Consider the following 22,794-nt stretch of genomic DNA (forward strand, 5'->3'; position numbering starts at 1 on the left):
TAGTAGATCTGTGCCAAAAAATCCTCCAACAGCACCAAAATGGGGAGAGGAAATAAACAGAAACTTCCTTAAAAAGGAAATACAAATGGCCAAAAGACACATGAAAAACTGCTCTTCATCACTAATCATCAGGGAGATGCAAATCAAAACAACAATAAGATATCTTACAACAGAGTGACTGACACACATCAAAAAGAACAAGAACAAGCAGTGCTGCTGAGGATGTGGGGATAAATGAACTCTCTTTCATTGTTGGTAGAAATGCTGACTGGTCCAGCCTTTTTGGAAAACAATATGGGCATACCTCAAAAAACTAGAAACTGAGCTTCCATATGAGCCAGCAATACCAGTTCTGGGAATATATGCCGGGTTGCAAAAGTGCACAGTAGAAATGACATTTGCACCTGTATGTTCATTGCAACGCTGCTCACAATAACCAGAGTCTGGAAATAACACATGTGCCCAAGAACAGATGAATGGTTAAATAAATTTTGTTATATATACACAATGGAATAACATATAGCTGTTAGGAAAGATAATGTCATGAAATATCCTTATAAGTGAATGAACATGGACAGTATCATGCTGAGTGAAATGAGTCAGAAAGAGAAAGACAGACATAGAATGACTGCACTTGTTTGTGGAATATAAAATAACATAATATAAGATTAACAACCAAAGACAGTAGAGTCAAGGGCCAGGAAGATTGTTCCAAGGTTGGAATCCTGCCTTACAAGCTGGGGGAGAAGACAGCCAGGATAGAGAAGTGATTACTAAGTCAATGATGGTTGGAGGGATAGCTCAGACTGGGAGATGTTTTCTGAATGTAGATAAAGGGCTGGAGTGATAGCACAGCGGTAGGGTGTTCGCCTTACAAGCGGCCAACATGGCCGACCCGAGTTCGATTCCTCCGCCCCTCTCGGAGAGCCCGGCAAGCTACCGAGAGTATTCGATATGCCAGACACAGTAACAACAAAGTCTCCAATGGAGACGTTACTGGGCCCGCTCGAGCAAATCGACGATCAACGGGAGGGCCTTTACCTTTACCTTTAGATAAAGGACCAAACATGATGACTTCTTAGTATCTATATCTAAACCATAATGCCCAAAAGTACAGAGAGAGTAAGAATAAAATTGTCTGCCATAGAGACGGGTTGGTGTCGTGTGGGGGTGGATACTGGGGACATCTGTGGTGAAAAAATTTATGACTGAAACTCAATTATGAAAGCTTTGTAACTATATCTCAAGGTGATTCAATAAAAATGCTAATAAATTTACATACCAGATAAAAAATTTGTTTCCAAATTACCTGAAAAAGTCATTTAGATTATTATTTTTTTTAATTTTTTTAATTTTTTTTTATTAGTGAAACACCATGAGGTACAGTTGTAGATTTACAATTTTTTGTGCTTGGGTTTGATTATACAATGATCAGATACCCATCCCTCCACCAGTGCCCATTTTCCACCACCATGGATAATATCCCCCCCACCCCCATCCCCCCATCCCCCCATCCCCCCTGCCTCTGTGGCAGGGCAATCCCCTGTGTTCTCTCTCTCCTTTTGGGTGTTGTGGTCTGCAAAAGAGGCATTGAGTGGCAAACATGTTCAGTCCATAGTCCACTTTCGACATGCATCTCCCCTCCTGGGAGGGTCCTCCAAACACCCTTTATTTGGTGTTCCCTTCTCTATCTGAGCTGCCCTTTCCTCTAGAATGCCCGACTGGCCACTAAGCTATGGAGTAATCCTCCTGGTGCTGATCTCAGCTATTCTTGGGTATTATTCTCATATTTTGTTACTTTATATCCCCCAGATGAATGCAATCTTTCTATGTCTATCCCTCTCTTTCTGACTCATTTCGCTTAGCATGATACTTTCCATGTTGTACCACTTGTATGTAAATTTCATGACTTCATCTTTTCTAAGAGCTACATAGTACTCCATTATGTAAGTCATTTAGATTATTGATGAACAGAAAAATACATCCTGGGAGTACTTTTATGTTGATCTCATAAAATGATCAGCATTTTATGGAAGACTCATTTGTTTATTCATTAAAATGTGGACATTATTTACACTTATTTGTGATAATAAGTGAAGCCTAATAAATAGAGATGTGTAGGCCACCCAATTATGTTGCACCTTAACATGAAAGGACCCATCCCTACATGGTGCTAACTTTCAATTTCATTCTTTTTAGTCTTACACTACAGACACTCACCATTTGTGGTGAGGATCACAGAAAAGTATTCCTCTGAGAAGGCCCCAACAAAGAGCAGTAGGGAGGGAAGCCCTGTTGTCCTGAAGCTTATCGCGGTCTCTTCTCCTGTCAGTGTTAGATCTTCATGGGATCCAGTTGCAAAGGAGCTGGTGTTCTTGCTGGGGGTGTGGTTGTAAGGTCCTTGAAAACTGTAAGTGATTGATGAGCCAGTTCTTAAATATGCAGAAACCTCTGGAATGACACACATATAACTGTTATATGTAAAAGCAAAAGACTTTTTAAAATTGAGTCCTTGTGATGCAGAGTTGCAAAGCTATTCATCCTTGCATTTCATACAATGTTTCAACACCCATCTCTCCATCAGTGTATATTTCCAACTAGTTCCCTCCCCCACACCTCTTCTCTAACCTGCCTCAATGGCATAATATTTTCCTCTCTGTCTCTGTCTTTCTGTCTCTGTCCCTCTCTATCTCCTTTTGAGCATTATGGTTAAATGCAAGAGTCTTGATCTATTTATATTTAGAGACTACCTAAGAGAGAAAACAAGAATGACATCATTTTTACATGTTTTCTTGTTTAAATTTAGTTTGGATATTTTGGTTTGGGGGCCACACTCAGCAGTGTTCAGGCTTCTCTATACTCAGTGCTCAAGCATCACTTAGGGAAGTTCTCAAGGGACCATTTGGTGCTGTGATTGAATCCCTTCCTCCTACAGGTGCAACTAGCCCTCAGATGTCTTACCTACTCGTGTGTGTGGGCTTTCACATTAAAAGGTTAAATTCTATTATTGGGAATGCTAATTCAAGTAGCCATCATGTATTGTTTACCTATTATGTATTGGCTATAATGGATAGCCAACACTAATTGGGAAAATAGTATTTCAAAACTTAAAAATAGAATTACCATATTATTCAGCGATTACACAGTTGTGACATTACCTGAAGAATGTGCACATATCCATGTAAAGAGATATATTTATTAGACATGTGCAGATCCCTGCTCATCACATCATTATTCATAATCACCAAGGGCTGGAAACAATCTAAGTGCCCATACATGGATGAATAAATAAAGATGCTGTGTGCAGAATTCATGAGAGAACGTTATTCAGCTGTGAAAAATGAATTCATGTCAATTGCAAAAACATGGATGGCTCCAGAGGATATCATACTCATTGAAACAGAAAACTAAAAACTAGATGATTTCACTCAGGTAGCAGCTAAAGAAAATAAACAAATGAATAAATCAAATCAACTTTCTATTTATCTTCCTAGATCCAAATCATCTTGTAGACTATAGAAGCAAAATAGCATTTACCAGAAGAGAAGATGGAACTTTTCACTAGACCTCAGGTTATGAAGTCCTTTATATTTATTACTGTGTATATATCTATAATTATATATAAATTACTGTCTATATATACTAAAAACTACATAATCTTATAGACCAATATTAATTCAGTGTAAATGGTCAAACTTTGCAATATTGATACAAAGATTGTACCAATCCTATCATAGACCCAAATCAAATGACATTTATTGATGATCCAATATGCTTCATTTCATGATCACTAAAAGTCCAGTTTAGACAGAGTGGAGGTTATGAGTCTCCTCGTGGCACTGCACTGAGGGGCCTCTGAGGACTGGCACCAAGATCTCACAGGATAGTCTTCGTGGTCTGCAAACTGAGCCTGGTCTCTTCTCCAGTTAAACAGCAAGATGGAGACAGAGCCCATGGAGATGTTTCTGCAGGCCATATACCACAGCATAATTTTATGCTTTCCATCCCCGGTATCCCTGTCCCAGGTTCCACTCACCATGGAAGCAGAAGGGCCCATCATAAGCAGAGGAGGTGCAGTCACACACGAATCCCTTTGGCCTCTCCTGGCAGAGGCCTCCATTGTGGCACAGATGTCCATAGCTAGCACAGTGACCTGGGCATCCTGGCTCCACACCTGGGGTCACTGTGGCTCTATCTTCCAAGTCCAAGGCCAGCCCATTCAAACGCAGGGCCCGGATGCACCCCAGAAATCCTCTCTGCCTGGTTGCTGTACCTCCTGCCAGAGAAACACCCCAGAGGTGTCATAGTCCTGTGTCTTGTCATACTAATATTCCAGGGCAAATATATGACAGTACTAACACTAAAATACTGCCCCATGTGTTATGTGGTTTTGATCATATGTGGTTTTGAAAATATAGACTCTAGTCAATTTAAAAATCATCAAACAACAATATGGAAACAATATGGTTACATATTCTAACAGTATTTTTCATGTTTCATTTTGATTTTTGACATTAATTCCTTTATAAACAATGAAATATAAACTATCATTGTTTATATATACAATGATAGTTTATATTTCATTGTTATAAAAGGAATTCTTTCAAAGTGATCCTTTGAAAAGTGATCCTTTTCAAAATTTATACTCAATGAAGTATGTGTGGAATACAGTTACATAATTAAAAATCTTTCCAATATATTATAAAATTATAGATTAGAATGCATAGAAAATATTACAGTTGTAATTTTGAAATATAAATATGCATTGCAAATTTATGTGCATTGTTTTGTAATCTTTGTGATTTATTATGTAATTAATATCATTATTGCTGGGCTGTTGCGATAGCACCGCGGTTGGGCATTTGCCTCGCACGCAGCCAACATGGCCGACCTGAGTTTGATTCCTCTGCCCCTCTCAGAGAGCCTGGCAAGTTACCGAGAGTCTCCCACCGGCATGGCAAAGCCTGGCAAGCTCCCCATGATGTATTCGATGCCAAACACAGTAACAACAAAGTCTCCAATGGAGACGTTATTGGACCCGCTCAAGCAAATCGATGAACAACTGGAGGACCATGACTGTGAATATGTAATAATATAATTTTATAATTTGTTTTGACTATCATATATTGAACTATATAATAATACAAATAGCATATCTAAAATTTTTCTTTATATAACACAAATATTTATATTAGAGATCTCTCTATTAATGAAGCTTTAGAAAGGAATCAAGGAAAGAGCAAAGAAAAAGAAATTTGAGACAATATCTATGGCTTCAGCTTATCTTATCTATCATAACAATCTGAAGCTGGATGGTTTGAATACTACCTGAATAATAAATACTTTCCATTCATCACATCTTATGTAAGCCTAAGACAATTATTCTTACCTGTTGGGGGCTAGAGCAATAGCATAGTGGGTAGGGCGTTTGCCTTGTGCATGGCAGACAAGGCCAACACAGGTTCGATTCCTCAGCCCCTCTCAGAGAGCCTGGCAAGCTACCGAGAGTATCTTGCCTGCACGACAAAGCCTGGCAAGCTACCCGTGATGTATTCAATATGCCAAACACAGTCACAACTAGTCTTACAATGGAGACGTTACTAGGCCCTCTCGCGCAAATCAATGAACAATGGGAGGACAGTAACAGTGACAGTTGGGAGCACAGGTGAAAGCTGGAAACTTGTTTTAAAAACAAATCTGAGGTGTCATTCTAGAGATTCAACTCAATACTGGGATATGGGAGTTACCCAAAATGTGAATTTTCAGCTAAGTTCTCAGGCTTCAGTAATATTACCCTAGGGGATAATGTTAATTTGGAGTAGATTTTTCATAAATTCTTTTCTAAAATTTAACATTTCATTAGTTCTTTCTCTAGACTTGAAATCGGAAGATAGAGCTATTTAATATAATCTGCAATAATTAATTGAAGGACACTCTAGCTCGGTAAGAACTGATTATGCTTGAAGTTGAATTTTATGATTCCATGAACTGTATACATACATAGTTTAACTCACTGCATGGCATTAGACTCATAGATGCTGGAGGTATACTCTGGCAAAACAGACTGTATGCTAGTTTGTGATTTTTGTCTGTATCTAATTGGGTTGTGTCCTTATTTACTTAGAAATGTCTCATGTAAAACATAAAAAAAAAAAGCCAAGTAAGAGTGAATCCTTTAATCTGCTTAGTTTCCAAATCACACTACTATTGTCTGAAATATAATGTAGCAAAAATCATTTTTACCCCATTGAAGAAACTAACAGCAGTGAAACAATAAGCACGAAAATTAAGAGAGAATATTTCTAAGACTCAGATATTTAATGTTTAGAAAAGGATTATGAGGAAAAAGGAGAAAGCTTGGGCCCTAAATATGGTGCATGATATGGGACCAAAGGGAGGTGCAGAGAGAATTGAGGCTCAGGCAGATGAGAGTCGTTCATGGATAAACACCCTGAGCGATGTCTGCATGACCCCTCAGATCTGTTTCCCAGGAGACAGATGATGACTGGGTCCCAGTTACAGTGCATGTTCTCTAACTCCCCTGAGAGGCAAAGTAGGAGAAATAGACAAAAATTGGCAAGAGTTTTACAAAGACCATTGTTAAGAAGTGACTGAAAGAAGTACAAATAGACTCTATATGATATTGAGTGCAAACATGGGAAACAGTTCAATACAAGTTTAGAATTTTCTTTTGGTTGTATATGTGGTCAAGCCCCTTGATCCCTCTGGATCTCCACCCAACACTATATGTTAAATATGGAGACCTGAGATCATGGAGCCCATAGTAGTATTGTTTTGCCATTGCTATGGTAACTATTTATAGTAACCATTGTCTCTTGGTCATTGAATCTATTCCCAGCACTGCATAGTTATGAATGATAGCACTCACCGACAAAGAGCTGGCTGTTGAATTGTAAGCGGGAGTGCCCATCAGCAGGGCCCGACTGGGTTCTGACAGGGAGCTGATCCACTTGGAGAGTTGCTTCCTTAATGTTCCTCTCTGCCTTCACATAGTGCCACCGATTGTCATTCAAGGGGGTAGAGGACTTCACTTTGACTTCACAAGGTCCATTTCCCACATCAAATGAAAAGGTCACTTCCGCAGAAGCTAGAAATATAGATGTGAGTTGCTTATGGTCATTCACAAGGAGAAAATATGACTTGAGTAGATGTGAGAAGAGTATGGTGACAAGCTCGCTTAAAGGGGACCTTGGGCTAAAACAGACTGCCATTCCCAGTTGGCTTAAGAGCAAAATAAGTCTGTACCTGGAGGGAGAAAGCAAAACTATTTTAGCATATTCCTTCTCAGGTGCACTATTCATCTTGCTAAGTAATTACTAAATATTTAGTACTAAAATGAACAAGTTACCTGGTTTAATATGACAAATGTATTCATGTAAAAACGGTTTAAATCTTCACATAACTTTATTGCATGCACTGTATGAAATTTTGGAAGCAAGAAATTAACCTCTGCACAAAACAATTATAATATACCTAATGAATTATATCAAACAGTTTCATAGCCTAGTAGGATGCTATTTGGCCCATTTGGTGTCAAATTCTGATTATACAAATTGCTATTCACAACACAAAATTGGCATAGGATATCACAATCCATTGCCTTACTATTGAAATGATTATTAACGATTATAGAATTTTAGTATTTAATAGAGAAATACAACTGAAAAAGAAACAGGCATCTTATAAAAATTAGGTCTATAAGGGGCATTATTAATAATTGGGTACTCAGTGGCTATGTCCAGATAAGGTCACTCACCACGCAGCTCCAGCCGGATGAAGTCTGTGATTCCCAGGTTTTCTACTAACACTCCAGAAGGGGCTGTGGTCTTAAAAAAGAAAGACATGTCAGCACTAAGTTCTCCACGGAATGCTGGGAAATGGAGGTATGATGTTTCAGTATTGAAGGAAGCTGAATTCCAAAACGAATCTGTTTAGAAAAAGAAGGGATACAAACAGTGAGAATAGGTTCGTCCCCAACGCTGCGTCTGACCTTTCTATCCCTCAGGTCAGTCTTAATTCGAACCTGAGACTTCGCTTTCGCTGCCTACGTGCACCAGACGTTCTCTAAGACCCTGAGCCTATCATCCCTGAGCCTCTTCCTGTTCATTCCCAACACCTGATCTCTCCATCCCTCAGATTGTACCCCTCACACACACCAGGTACCCATAGGGTGCATGGCCTCTTCCACAGTGGGCGTGGCCTCGCAGAAGTAGGCGTGACCTAATTTTGGACTGAGCGGCCACAGGTAAATTAATCATACCCAGCAATCTCATATAACTCTCAGTCTCCATGCCACCTTACCAACATGAAGAAACAGTGCAAATGCCCACCATGAGAAGAGGATGATGAAAAGAGTCCAGAAGCCTCATTAGGTATTACTCACCTAAGGGACTTCTCTGATAAGAATTCAGATATGAAGTAATGAAGATGTTCAATGAACTCAAAGAAACAGTGACACAGTTATCCAATAAAATAAGGAGGACATGACGGAAACAATGGATCGGAAAATCGAGAAATTACAGGAAGAAATGAGAGCAGAAATTAGAAAGCTATGGACAGAAGTGTCATGATTGAAGGACTCGGTAGATGATATAAAAAGCTCAGTGTGTGCCCTCAACAGTAGAATGGCTACAGCTGAAGACAGAATCAGTGAGCTGGAAGATCAGCTGCACGAAGCTTATAAACAAACAAACAAACAAACGAACAAACAAAAAAACAATGGAAACAGACCTCAAAATAGCTCTAGAGCGAATCAGAGTCCTAGAGGATGATTCCAAGAGGAACAACATTAGAATCGTTGGAGTACCAAGGATCAGGGAAACAATCCCAATAAAAAAGCAACGATTAAACAAATCATTGCTGAAAAATTCCCAGAGCTGGACAATGCAGCCATTCAGATTCAAGGAGCCCAAAGGGTGGCAGCTATAAGAGACCCTAACAATAACACTCCAAGACATAGCATAGAATGGTGGATGCTGCTGATAGAGACACAATACTGCAAGCAGCAAGGTCAAAGAAGTAAATCACATACAAAGGAGCACCTCTTAGATTCAGAGCAGACCTATCAGAGAAAACCCTCCAAATCTGAAGGCAATGGTGGGATATAGTGAAAAAACTCACTGAATTGAGCACTTCACCAAGAATACTCTATCCGGCTAAACTCTCACTCAAACACAAAAGGAACGGTACACTACTTTCTGGATAAACAACAGCTCAGAAACTTCATAGACTCAAATCCAAACCTAAAAGAAGGGATAAAGGGGCTAATATAAGACAAGACAAACCCTACAAAGCACAACAGACCCTTACAGAAAGATGACACAAAGCCCCATAAAATAATTTCTCTCAATGTCAACAATCTAAATTCACCAATTAAGAGACACAGAGTGGCAAAATGGATTCAGAGACAGAACCCAACATTCTGCTGCCTACAAGAAACTCATCTGAACAGTCAGAGCAAACACAGACTCAAAGTTAAAGGACGAAAAACAATCCTGCAAGAAAAAGCTCCCTCAAAAAAGCTGGGGTGGCCATACTAGTATTCAACGACTTACATTTCAGGTTGAAAAAGATTAGAAGGGACAGTGAAGGCCATTTTCTATTCATCAAGGGATATGTACAACAGGAAGAAATCACACTCTTAAATGTATTCACACCTAATGAGGGAACAGCTAAATATTTTAAACAACTGCTAACAATTTTAAGGACATTGCTAGCAAGACCATAGTAGCCACTGGAGACTTCAACATCACATTATCACCTCTGGATCAATAAGAACAAAACTCAGCAAGGAAAAATTGGCTTTGAAGGAAGAAACAGAATAGAGAGGACTTATAGACCTAAGAGGGATTTACAGCCCAAAAAGAAAGAATACACATTCTTCTCCAGGGAACACGGAACATTTTTCAAAATTGACCACGTGCTAGGCCAAAAAAACATACCTCAATAGAATCAGGAAGACAGAAATAGTATCAACATTTTTTTCAAACCATGATGCACTGAACATAGAAGCAAATCACACACAGACATGGAGAACCAAATCAAACACCTGGAAATTAAACAACTCAACGTAGAACAATGAGGAAGGAAGTCAAGGACGAATTAAAAGGTACCTGGAAACATGAGAATGAAGACACGAGCTACCAGAACCTATGGGACGCAGCTAAAGCCACGTTAAGGGGAAAATTTATGGCTCTGCAAGCATTTCTCAGAAAGGAAGAATGCGCCCACATACACACCTTGACTTCACAGCTCAAGATCTTAGAAAAGGACCAAAAAAGGAGCCCAAACCTGGCAGAAGGAAAGAGGTCAGAAAACTTAGAGTAGAAATTAACAACATGGAAACACAAAAAACAATCCAAAAGATCAATGAAACCAAGAGCTGGTTCTATGAGAAAATAAACAAGATAGATAAACCATTAGCAAGACTCACAAAGAAAGAGAGAGAGGGAGAGAGAGAGGGAGAGAGAGAACCCCAATAAACCGAATCAGAAATGAGAAGGGGAATATCATAACAGAAACCAAAGAAATTCAAAAGATCATCAGATATTATGTTGAAAGTCAGTATGCCACAAAATAAGAGAACCTAGAAGAAGTGGATAAATTTCTGGATTCTTATAATCTCCCAAGGCTGAATCAAGAAGATCTAGAATACTAGAAGAGTCCTATAAACATCAAGGAAATTGAAACTGTAATCAAAATTCTTCCAAAATACAAAAGCTCAGGTCCAGATGGATTCACTAGTGAATTTTTCCAAACATTTAAAGAGGACCTATTGCCAGTTCTTCTCAAGCTTTTCCAAGAAATTGAAGAAACAGAAACTCTCCCAAAGTTTCTATGAATCCCATATCTCTCTAAAACCAAAAAGAAAAAAGACATCACAAGAAAAGAAGAAAAGAAAGAAAAGAAAAGAAAAGAAAAGAAAAGGCCGTTATCCCTGATGAACACAGATGCGAAGATTGTCAAGAAAATACTAGCAAATAGAATTCAAAAACTCATCAAAAATATCATTCATGTGACTAAGTGGGATTCATCCAGGGGATTCAAGGATGGTTTAACATTCAGAAATCAATCAACATAATCCATCATATCAACAAAAGAAAAGACAAAAACCGTATGATTGTATCAATCGATACAGAGAAAGCATTTGACAAGATCCAGCATCCGTTTATGATGAAAACCCTCGCCAAAATTGGGATAGAAGCCATAGTTAAAGCCATCTACCACAAGCTTATGGCAAGCATCATAATCAATGAGGAAAAACTAAGAGGTTTCCATCTAAGATCAGGGACGAGACAAGGGTGCTCACTCTCTCCACTTCTGTTCAATATAGTACTGGAAGTACTTGCAATAGTGGTCAGGCAAGAAAAAGATATTAAGGGCATTCAGGTAGGAAAGGAAGAAATCAAGCTCTCACTATTCACAGATGATATGATAGTATACTTAGAGAACCCTAAAACCTCTACCAAGAAACACCTAGAAACAATAGACTTGTATAGTAAAATTGCAGGCTATAAAATCAATACCCAAAAGTCCATGGCTTTCCTATATGCAAATAGTGAGAGAGAAGAAAGTGACATGAAAAACACGATCCCATTTACAATTATGCCCCAGAAAATCAAGTACCTAGGAATTAGCTTGACTAATGATGTAAAAGACCTGTACAAAGAAAACTACAAAAGGCTACTTCAGGGAATAAAAGAGTACATGAGGAAATGGAAAAATATCCCCGGCTCATGGATCAGGAGAATTAACATGGTCGAAATGGCAATACTCCCCAAAGCATTGTACAAATTCAATGAGATCCCTATAAGGATACCCATGACATACTTCAAAGAAACGGAGCAATTCATATGAAACAATAGCTAAAGCAATTCTTGGGAAAAAGAAAATTGGAGGAATCAACCTTCCCAACTTCAAACTTTACTACAAAGCAACAAAGGCAGAGCTGCAGACCAATGGAACAGGGTTGAATATACTGATATCTCCCCCCAAATTTATGATCATCTAATCTTTGATAAGGGAATAAGAAATGTGAAGTAGAGCAAGGAAAGCATCTTTAACAAATTGTTCCAACAAAACTGGATGGCTACATGAAAAAAATGGGTTCAGATCTCTACTAACACTATGTGAAAAAAGTAAGATCAAAATGGATTAAAGACCTCAACATCAGACTGGAATCCATTAGGTACATTGAAGACTAGGGTAGCAAAACCCTCCACAATATCAAAGCTAATGGTATCTTCAAAGATGACACGCCACTGGCCAAGCAAGTGAAAACATAGATAGACAAATGGGACTATCTTAAACTAAGAAGCTTCTGCACCTCAAAAGAAACAGTGACCACACAACAAAGAAGTCCACAGAATGGGAAAGTATATTCGCCCCATACCCATCTGACAAGGGGTTGATATCAAGGATATACAAAGTACTCGTTGAACTCCACAAGAAAAAAACATCCAACCGAATCAAAAAATGGGGTGATGAAGTGAACCGAAACTTTCTCAAAGAAGAAATCTGAATAGCAAAAAGGCACATGATAACATGCTGTACACCACTAATCATCAGGGAGATGCAGATCAAAACACAAATGAGATACCGTCTCATACCACAGAGGCCGGTCCACATCAAAAGAACAAAAGCACCTGGTGTTGGCACTGATGTGGCGAGAAAGGGACCCTCCTTCACTGCTGGTGGGAATGCCGACTGGTTCAGCTCTTTTGGAAAATAATATGGACGATTCTCAAAAGAGTAGAAATTGAGCTCCCATTTGATCCAGCAATACCACTCCTGGGAATATATCCCAGAGAGGCAAAAAAGTATAGTCGAAGTAACATCTGCAATCGTTTGTTCATTGCAGCACTCTTTACAATAGCCAGAATCTGGAAAAAAACCTGAGTGCCCGAGAACAGATGACTGGTTAAAGAAACTTTGAGTTATAATTACATCGCAATTAGAATGCCAACTCGGGTCGGCCATGTTAGCCGCGTGCAAGGCAAATTTCCTGCCGCTGTGCTATTGCTCCAGCCAGAGCGATAGCACAGCGGGTAGGGCGTTCGCCTTACAAGCGGCCAACATGGCCGACCCGAGTTCGATTCCTCCGCCCCTCTCTGAGAGCCCGGCAAGCTACCGAGAGTATTCGATATGCCAGACACAGTAACAAAAAGTCTCCAATGGAGACGTTACTGGGCCCGCTCGAGCAAATCGACGATCAACGGGAGGGCCTTTATTTATTTTATTTAATAGAGAAATACAACTGAAAAAGCAAATAGGCATCTTATAAAAATTAGGTCTATAAAGAGCATATTATTAATAATATTCCACTATTTCCACTACCCAGCCGTCGCCACACTCCAGGACGCTTTCCGGACCCGCGCGGCAGCTCCGGCCGAGACCCACGCACAACTGAAGACCCACAGAACAAGATAAGTGGAACTCTCTGAGACCTTGGACTCCAGGCTCGGCGGACCCAGGGACAGAGCTTCTCTGCTTGCTCCCACCACCACAGCCGTCGCCACACTCCAGGACGCTTTCCGGACCCGCGCGGCCGCAAGCGGCCGCGCGACACATCATAAGACACTAAATACCCATCTTCTGGAATTGTCGTACCATATTTGATAGGGTTCAAATATGGTAACACCTACAAGGGTGATTAGAGGTCACCCCAAAAGCCTCTATACCTCTCGGAAAGACTGGCAAGCTACCGAGAGTATTCCGCCCGCACGGAAGAGCCTGGCAAGCTATCCGCTGTGTATTCGATATGCCAAAACCAGTAACTACAACTGGTCTCATTCACCTGACCCTGAAGGCTTCACCGACATGGCAGCACTGAGAAGGATGAGAAAGGAGAGGCCAACAAAATCTCAAGGCCGACCTAGGCTGCCACAACGAAGGAAGACAAAAATGATCGTCTGTACTTTCAATGCACGTACGCTAGCATCAGATGCATCCATCGAGGACCTGATGGTACAAGCGCGAATGATCAAGTACGACATCATTGGTCTGACCGAGACAAGAAGGCACGAATCTCACCATGCCGTTTTCGACACCGGAGAAGAATTGTTCCTCGGAACATGCGATAAAAGAGGTGTTGGAGGCGTCGGTGTCCTTGTCAACACAAACTTGGCCAAGAGCATTGATTCATTCGAATGCCTAACAACCCAAATCGGATGCTTACATTTGAATAGATGTGGCTCACTGCCTGCAGTTTCTATCTTCGTTGTCTACGCACCAACATCTCATTATGATGAAAGAGAAATCGAGAAGTTCTACATGGAGCTAGAGAAGTTCTATAAAGAAGACCACACCTTCTACAAGATCATTGTGGGTGATTTTAATGCCAAGATAGGACCGAGAAGATCAGCTGAAGAACTTCACATCGGGACCCATGGCCTAGAATGGAACGAACAGGGTGAGAGACTGTCTGAGTTCATCATGTCGACCAAGACCATTCATGGTAACTCACAGTTCCAGAAGGCAGAATCTAAACGATGGACATGGGAGTCTCCCGGTGGACGATTCCACAACGAAATAGACCACATCATATTCAATCGATGGTTTTGCCTGACTGATGTCGCTGTTGTCCCAAAATTTCGAACGGGATCGGACCACCGTCTCCTTCGTGCAAAATTCTACTTCACAGAGCGGGGAGAAAGGGCTGCAAAGTTCAAAAAGAGAACTCCCAGAATGACCACCAACTGGGAACTCTTTGGTACTATTGCGGCAACATGGGAAGATGCCATTGTTGACAACATTGACGAGGAATACGATCGACTGGTTCAGCACCTCCATGAATGTGCGAGGAACGCCAAGAGAGAGATAGCCACAAAAAGTCGCCTATCTTCGAAAACTCTTGAGCTAATTCGCCAGCGTGGTTTGGCGCATGCCTCAGGCAACCGCAAGCTAACGTCCGAGCTCACAAAGCAGTGCAGAGATGCGATCAAGGAAGACCTCAAAGAGAGAAGAGCAGAAGTACTGGTAGATGCGGCAGAAGCCGGGAAAAGTATTCGTAACGCCCGCCTGTCCTTCGCCAACTATAAGACCAAGATGACTGCCCTGCGACGTCCTGATGGATCCATCACATCCTCCAGAACGGCAATGGAGAAGATTATCCATGACTTCTACTCAAATCTCTTCGATAGCCATGTCCACTTGCCAACATACCAAATTCCACAGGATGGGTATGTCGTTCCTAACGTTCTCCCTTCCGAAATCCGACACGCCATTTCGTTGGTAAAGAAGCAAACAGCACCCGGCCCAGACAAGGTCAGACCTGAACACCTGAAGAACCTGCCGTCAGTACTCATCAATACACTGGCTCGGCTCTTCACTCGCTACCTGTCTGAATGCAAGGTTCCGTCCCAATGGAAAACCAGCAGGACCGTACTACTGTTCAAGAAGGGAGACATCCATGACATTGGCAACTATCGCCCGATCTGCCTATTGTCTGTCATCTACAAGTTGTTCACTCGAGTCATCCTGAATAGGATTGGCAGAACACTAGATGAAGGACAACCATGCGAGCAAGCAGGGTTCCGCAAAGGATTCAGCACCATCGACCATATCCACACGGTAACCAAGCTCATTGAGGTTTCTCGGGAGTTAAAGATGCCGCTCTGCTTAACGTTCATTGATTTAAAGAAGGCCTTTGATTCTGTTGAGACAGAAGCGGTCATTGAAGCCCTAGCCAATCAGGGCATTCAAGCCCAATACATCAGGATCCTCCATGAGCTGTATTGCGGATTCACTACCAGAATCTCACCATTCTACAAAGAAGTGATCGTTGATGTCAAGAGAGGGGTGCGGCAGGGTGATACCATTTCACCGAAACTCTTCAGTGCCACCCTCGAGAACATCATGCGACGACTGGACTGGGAAGGAATGGGAGTGAAGATAGATGGTCGGCAACTACACCACCTCCGCTTTGCTGATGACATTCTTTTAATAACACCAAACATCAGCCAAGCGGCACAAATGCTGGCCGACTTTGACCGTGAGTGTGGAAAGGTAGGACTACAGCTGAATCTTACGAAGACAATGTTTATGAGAAACAGCCTTGTTCCTGACGCCCCATTCGCTCTCAATGGAACGACCATCTCCGAATGCAACAGCTATGTGTACCTAGGTCGAGAAGTCAACATCACAAATGACCTGGCACCCGAGCTGCGCAGGAGGAAGAGAGCGGCTTGGAACGCCTTCAGGAACGTCGAAGAAATAGCTAAGAGGACGAAGAATCTCCGGCTCCGGGCACATCTCTTTGATTCCACTGTTCTTCCTGCATTAACATATGCCTCAGAGACCTGGGCCCTACGCAAACAAGATGAGAACGCCATTCAGGTCTCCCAAAGAAGAATAGAAAGAGCTATGCTTGGAATATCACATTTCACTCAAATGAGAGAACGAATCCGGAGTTCTGACATCCGTCGACGATCAAGGATCAGGGACGCTGTCTCATATGCCAAGGTGTCGAAAATCAGATGGGCTGGTCACGTAATGAGATTTAAAGACGACCGTTGGACTAGAGCTGTTACTGATTGGATTCCACGGGATGTCAAGAGACCACGTGGCCACCCACCTACCAGATGGTCAGACTTCTTTGTCAAGATCATGAACGATCGTTTTGAGGCCCTCCATGTTCCCGGAGTGAAGAGATGCCATTGTCTACACTAGCACGTGACAGGGACAAATGGAGACGTTACTGGCGCCCGCTCGAGCAAATCGACGACTAACGGGAAGTTAAGTGATAAGTGATAAGTGATTAATAATTGGGTACTCAGTGGCTATGTCCAGATAAGGTCACTCACCACGCAGCTCTAGCCGGATGAAGTCTGTGATTCCCAGGTTTTCTACAAACACTCCAGAAGGGGCTGTGATCTTAAAAAAGAAAGACATGTCAGCACTAAGTTCTCCCCAGAACGTTGGGAAATGAAGGTATGATGTTTCAGTACTGAAGGAAGCTGAATTCCAAAACGAATCTGTTTACAAAAAGAAGGGATACAAACAGTGAGAATAGGTTGGTCCCCAACGCTGCTTCTGACCTCTCCATCCCTCAGGTCAGTGTTAATTCGAACCTGGGACTTTGCTCTCGCTGCCTATGTGCACCAGACATTCTCTAAGACCCTGAGGCTATCATCCCTGAGCCTCTTCCTGTTCATCCCCAACACTCCATCCCTCAGGTTGTACCCATCCCTCAGGTTGTACCCCTCACACACACCAGGTACCCATAGGGGGGCATGGCCTCTTCCACAGTGGGCGTGGTCTCGCAGAAGTAGGTGTGACCTAATTTTGGACTGAGCGGCCACAGGTAAATTAATCAGACCCAGCAATCTCATGTAACTCTCAGTCTCCATGCTATCATACCAACATGAAGAAACAGTGCAAATGCCCACCATGAGAAGAGGATGATGAAAAGAGTCCAGAAGCCTCATTAGGTATTACTCACCTAAGGGACCTCTCTGATAAGAATTCAGATATGAAGTAATGAAGATGATCAATGAAGTCAAAGAAACAGTGACACAGTTATACAATAAAATAAGGAGGACATGACAGAAACAATGGATCGGAAAATCGAGAAATTACAGGAAGAAATGAGAGCAGAAATTGGAAAACTATGCACAGAAGTGTCACGAATAAAGGACTCAATAGATGATATAAAAAACTCAGTGTGTGCCCTCAACAGTAGAATGGCTACAGCTGAAGACAGAATCAGTGAGCTGGAAGATCAGCTGCACGAAGTTTATAAACAAACAACAAAAAAAAACCAATGGAACCAGACCTTAAAATAGCTCTAGAGCAAATCAGAGTCCTAAGGGATGATTCCAAGAGGAACAACATTAGAATCGTTGGAGTACCAAGGATCTGGGAAACAATCCCAATAAAAAAGCAACGGTTAAACAAATCATTGCTGAAAAATTCCCAGAGCTGGACAATGCAGCCATTCAGATTCAAGGAGCCCAAAGGGTGCCAGCTATAAGGGACCCTAAAAATAACACTCCAAGACATAGCATAGAATGGTGGATGCTGCTGATAGAGACACAATACTGCAAGCAACAAGGTCAAAGAAGTAAATCACATACAGAGAACCTCTTAGATTCACAGCAGACCTATCAGAGAAAACCCTCCAAATCTGAAGGCAATGGTGGGATATAGTGAAAAAACTCACTGAATTGAGCACTTCACCAAGAATACTCTATCCGGCTAAACTCTCACTCAAACACAAAAGGAACGGTACACTACTTTCTGGATAAACAACAGCTCAGAAACTTCATAGACTCAAAACCAAACCTAAAAGAAGGGATAAAGGGGCTACTATAAGATAAGACAAACCCTACAAAGCACAACAGACCCTTACAGAAAGATGACACAAAGCCCCATAAAATAATTTCTCTCTATGTCAACAATCTAAATTCACCAATTAAGAGACACAGAGTGGCAAAATGGATTCAGAGACAGACCCCAACATTCTGCTGCCTACAAGAAATTCATCTGAACAGTCAGAGCAAACACAGACTCAAAGTTAAAGGATGAAAAACAATCCTGCAAGAAAACAGCTCCCTCAAAAAAGCTGGGGTGGCCATACTAGTATCCAACGACATACATTTCAGGTTGAAAAAGATTAGAAGGGACAGTGAAGGCCATTTTCTATTCATCAAGGGATACATAAAACAGGAAGAAATCACACTCTTAAATGTATACGCACCTAAAGAGGGAACAGCTAAATATTTTAAACAACTGCTAACAATTTTAAGGAGGACATTGCTAGCAAGACAATAGTAGCCACTGGAGACTTCAACATCACATTATCACCTCTGGATCAACAAGAACAAAACTCAGCAAGGAAAAATTGGCTTTGAAGGAAGAAATAGAATAGAGAGGACTTATAGACCTAACAGGGCTTTACAGCCCAAAAAGAAAGAATACACATTCTTCTCCAGGGAACAAGGAACATTTTCCAAAATTGACCACGGGCTAGGCCACAAAACATACCTCAATAGAATCAGGAAGACAGAAATAGTATCAACAATTTTTTCAAACCATGATGCACTGAACATAGAAGCGAATCACACACAGACATGGAGAACCAGATCAAACACCTGGAAATTAAACAACTCAATGTAGAACAATGAGGAAGGAAGTCAAGGACGAATTAAAAGGTACCTGCAAACAAATGAGAATAAAGACACAAGCTACCAGAACCTATGGGACGCAGCTAAAGCCATGTTAAGGGGAAAATTTATGGCTCTGCAAGCATTTCTCAGGAAGGAAAGAAGGGCCCACATACACAACTTGACTTCACAGCTCAAGATATTAGAAAAGGACCAAAAAAGGAGCCCAAACCAGGCAGAAGGAAAGAGATCAGAAAAATTAGAGCAGAAATCAACAACATGGAAACACAAAAAACAATCCAAAAGATCAATGAAACCAAAAGCTGGTTCTATGAGAAAATAAACACGATGGAGAAACCATTAGCAAGACTCACAAAGAAAGAGAGAGAGGGAGAGAGAGAGAGGGAGAAAGAGAACCCCAATAAACCGAATCAGAAATGAGAAGGGGGATATCACAACAGAAACCAAAGAAATTCAAAAGATCATCAGAGATTACGTTGAAAGTCTGTATGCCACAAAATAAGAGAACCTAGAAGAAGTGGATAAATGTCTGGATTCTTATAATCTCCCAAGGCTGAATCAAGAAGATCTAGAATACCTGAATAGTCCTATTAACACCAAGGAAATTGAAACTGTAATCAAAATTCTTCCGAAAAACAAAAGCTGAGGTCCAGATGGATTCACTAGCGAATTTTTCCAAACATTTAAAGAGGACCTATTGTCAGTTCTTCTCAAGCTTTTCCAAGAAATTGAAGAAAAAGAAACTCTCTCAAACAGTTTCTATGAAGCGCATATCTCTCTAATACCAAAAAGAAACAAAGACATCACAAGAAACAAAGAAAAGAAAAGAAAAGAAAAGAAAAGAAAAGAAAAGAAAAGGCCGTTATCCCTGATGAACACAGATGCGAAGATTCTCAAGAAAATACTAGCAAATAGAATTCAAAAACTCATCAAAAAGATCATTCATCATGACTAAGTGGGATTCATCCCGGGAATTCAAGGATGGTTTAACATTCAGAGATCAATCAACATAATCCATCATATCAACAAAAGAAAAGACAAAAACCATATGATTGTATCAATAGATGCAGAGAAAGCATTTGACAAGATCCAGCATCCGTTTATGATGAAAACCCTCACCAAAATTGGGATAGAAGCCATAGTTAAAACCATCTACCACAAGCTTATGGCAAGCATCATAGTCAATGAGGAAAAACTAAGAGGTTTCCATCTAAGATTAGGGATGAGACAAGGGTGCCCACTCTCTTCACTGCTATTCAATATAGTACTGGAAGTACTTGCAATAGTGGTCAGGCAAGAAAAAGATATTAAGGGCATTCAGGTAGGAAAGGAAGAAATCAAGCTCTCACTATTCGCAGATGATACAATAGTATACTTAGAGAACCCTAAAACCTCTACCAAGAAACACCTAGAAACAATAGACTTGTATAGTAAAATTGCAGGCTATAAAATCAATACCCAAAAATCCATGGCTTTCCTATATGCAAATAGTGAGAGAGAAGAAAGTGACATGAAAAATACAATCCTGTTTACAATTATGTCCCAGAAAATCAAGTACCTAGGAATTAGCTTAACTAATGACGTAAAAGATCTGTACAAAGAAAACTACAAAAGGCTACTTCAGGAAATAAAAGAGTACATAGAAAATGGAAAAATATCCCCATCTCATGGATCAGGAGAATTAACATGGTCGAAATGGCAATACTCCCCAAAGCATTGTACAAATTTAATGAGATCCCTATAGGGATACCCATGACATAATTCAAAGAAACGGAGCAATTCATATGAAACAATAGCTAAAGCAATTCTTGGGAAAAAGAAAATTGGAGGAATCAACCTCCCCAACTTCAAACTCTACTACAAAGCAGTAATGGTACTGGAACAAAGGCAGAGCTGCAGACCAATGGAACAGGGTTGAATATACTGACATCTCCCCCAAATTTATGATCATCTAATTTTTGATAAGGGAGCAAGAAATGTGAAGTAGAGCAAGGAAAGCATCTTTAACAAATTGTTCCAACAAAACTGGATGGCTACATGCAAAAAAATGGGCTCAGATCTCTACCTAACACTATGTGAAAAAAGTAAGATCAAAATGGATTAAAGACCTCTACATCAGACTGGAATCCATTAGGTACATTGAAGACTAGGGTAGCAAAACCCTCCACGATATCAAAGCTAACGGTATCTTCAAAGATGACACGCCACTGGCCAAGCAAGTGAAAACATAGATAGACAAATGGGACTATCTTAAACTAAGAAGCTTCTGCACCTCAAAAGAAACAGTGACCACACAACAAAGACAGTCCACAGAATGGGAAAGTATATTCGCCCCATACCCATCTGACAAGGGGTTGATATCAAGGATATACATAGTACTCGTTGAACTCCACAAGAAAAAACATCCAACCCCATCACAAAATGGGGTGATGAAATGAACCGAAACTTTCTCAAAGAAGAAATCCGAATAGCAAAAAGGCACATGATAACACGCTGTACACAACTAATCATCAGGGAGATGCAGATCAAAACACAAATGAGATACCATCTCATACCACAGAGACTGGTCCACATCAAAAGAACAAAAGCAACTGGTGTTGGTGCTGATGTGGTGAGAAAGGGACCCTCCTTCACTGCTGGTGGGAATGCCGACTGGTTCAGCTCTTTTGGAAAATAATATGGACGATTCTCAAAAAAGTAGAAATTGAGCTCCCATTTGATCCAGCAATACCACTCCTGGGAATATATCCCAGAGAGGCAAAAAAGTATAGTCGAAATAACATCTGCAATTGTTTGTTCATTGCAGCACTCTTTGCAATAGCCAGAATCTGGAAAAAAAAACCCTGAGTGCCTGAGAACAGATGACTGGTTAAAGGAACTTTGCTACATTTACACAATGGAGTACTATGTAGCTGTTAGAAAAGACGAAGTCATGAAATTTACATACAAGTGGTACTACATGGAAAGTATCATGTTAAGCCAGATGACTCAGAAAGAAAGGGATAGACATGGAAAGATTGCATTCATCTGGGGAACATAAAGTAACAAAATGGGAGACTAACACCCAAGAATGGCCGAGATGAGTACCAGGAATTTTACTCCATGGCTTGGAGGCCAACCACACATGCTAGGGGAAAAGGCAGCTCAGATAGAGAAGGGAACACCAAATAAAGGTATTGGGAGCATCCTCCCAGGATGGCAGAAACATGCTGAAAGTAGACTATAGACCAAACATGATTGTCATTCAATGCCTCTCTTTCAAACCACAGGACCCAAAAGGAGAGAGAGAACAAAAGGGAATTCCACAGAGGTAGGGTGGAATGGGGGAGATGGGGGGGTTGGATGGATACTGGGATCCGTGTTGGTGGGAAATGGGCACTGGTGGAGGGATGGGTATTTGATCATTGTATAATTAAAACCCAAGCACAAAAATGTGTAAGTCTGCGACTGTACCTCATGAAGTCTCACTATTAAAAATTTAAAAAAATAAAAGCAAAGTGCTAGAATATTGTGATTTCCTGATACAACACACATTCACACAGGGCCCCAGCAAAGGTTTTGGCTCCACAGCCACCACTGACATCCTGAAAGGCCCTGGGGCAGCGCCGCCTATGTCTACACTGGTGATCACCCCATAAAAGCAGTGACG

At 40.9% G+C, this 22,794-nt stretch overlaps 1 protein-coding gene across 1 annotated transcript in view; it reads right to left on the reverse strand.

Moving 5' to 3' along the window:
* Nucleotides 1–22,794, reverse strand: part of LOC130034976 (contactin-associated protein-like 3) — a 104,195-nt gene that overhangs the window by 28,757 nt on the left and 52,644 nt on the right. Inside the window, exons 11-14 of the mRNA XM_056126471.1 lie at nt 7,778–7,948; nt 6,890–7,108; nt 4,037–4,276; nt 2,221–2,451 (exon numbers count right to left, since the gene is read on the reverse strand). Of these exons, the coding sequence (XP_055982446.1) occupies nt 2,221–2,451; nt 4,037–4,276; nt 6,890–7,108; nt 7,778–7,948 (861 nt within the window). The remainder of the gene's footprint in view (nt 1–2,220; nt 2,452–4,036; nt 4,277–6,889; nt 7,109–7,777; nt 7,949–22,794) is intronic.

This window comes from Sorex fumeus, unplaced genomic scaffold (genome assembly GCF_029834395.1).
Source record: "Sorex fumeus unplaced genomic scaffold, SorFum_2.1 ptg000063l, whole genome shotgun sequence".
Classification (NCBI taxonomy): Eukaryota; Metazoa; Chordata; class Mammalia; order Eulipotyphla; family Soricidae; genus Sorex; species Sorex fumeus.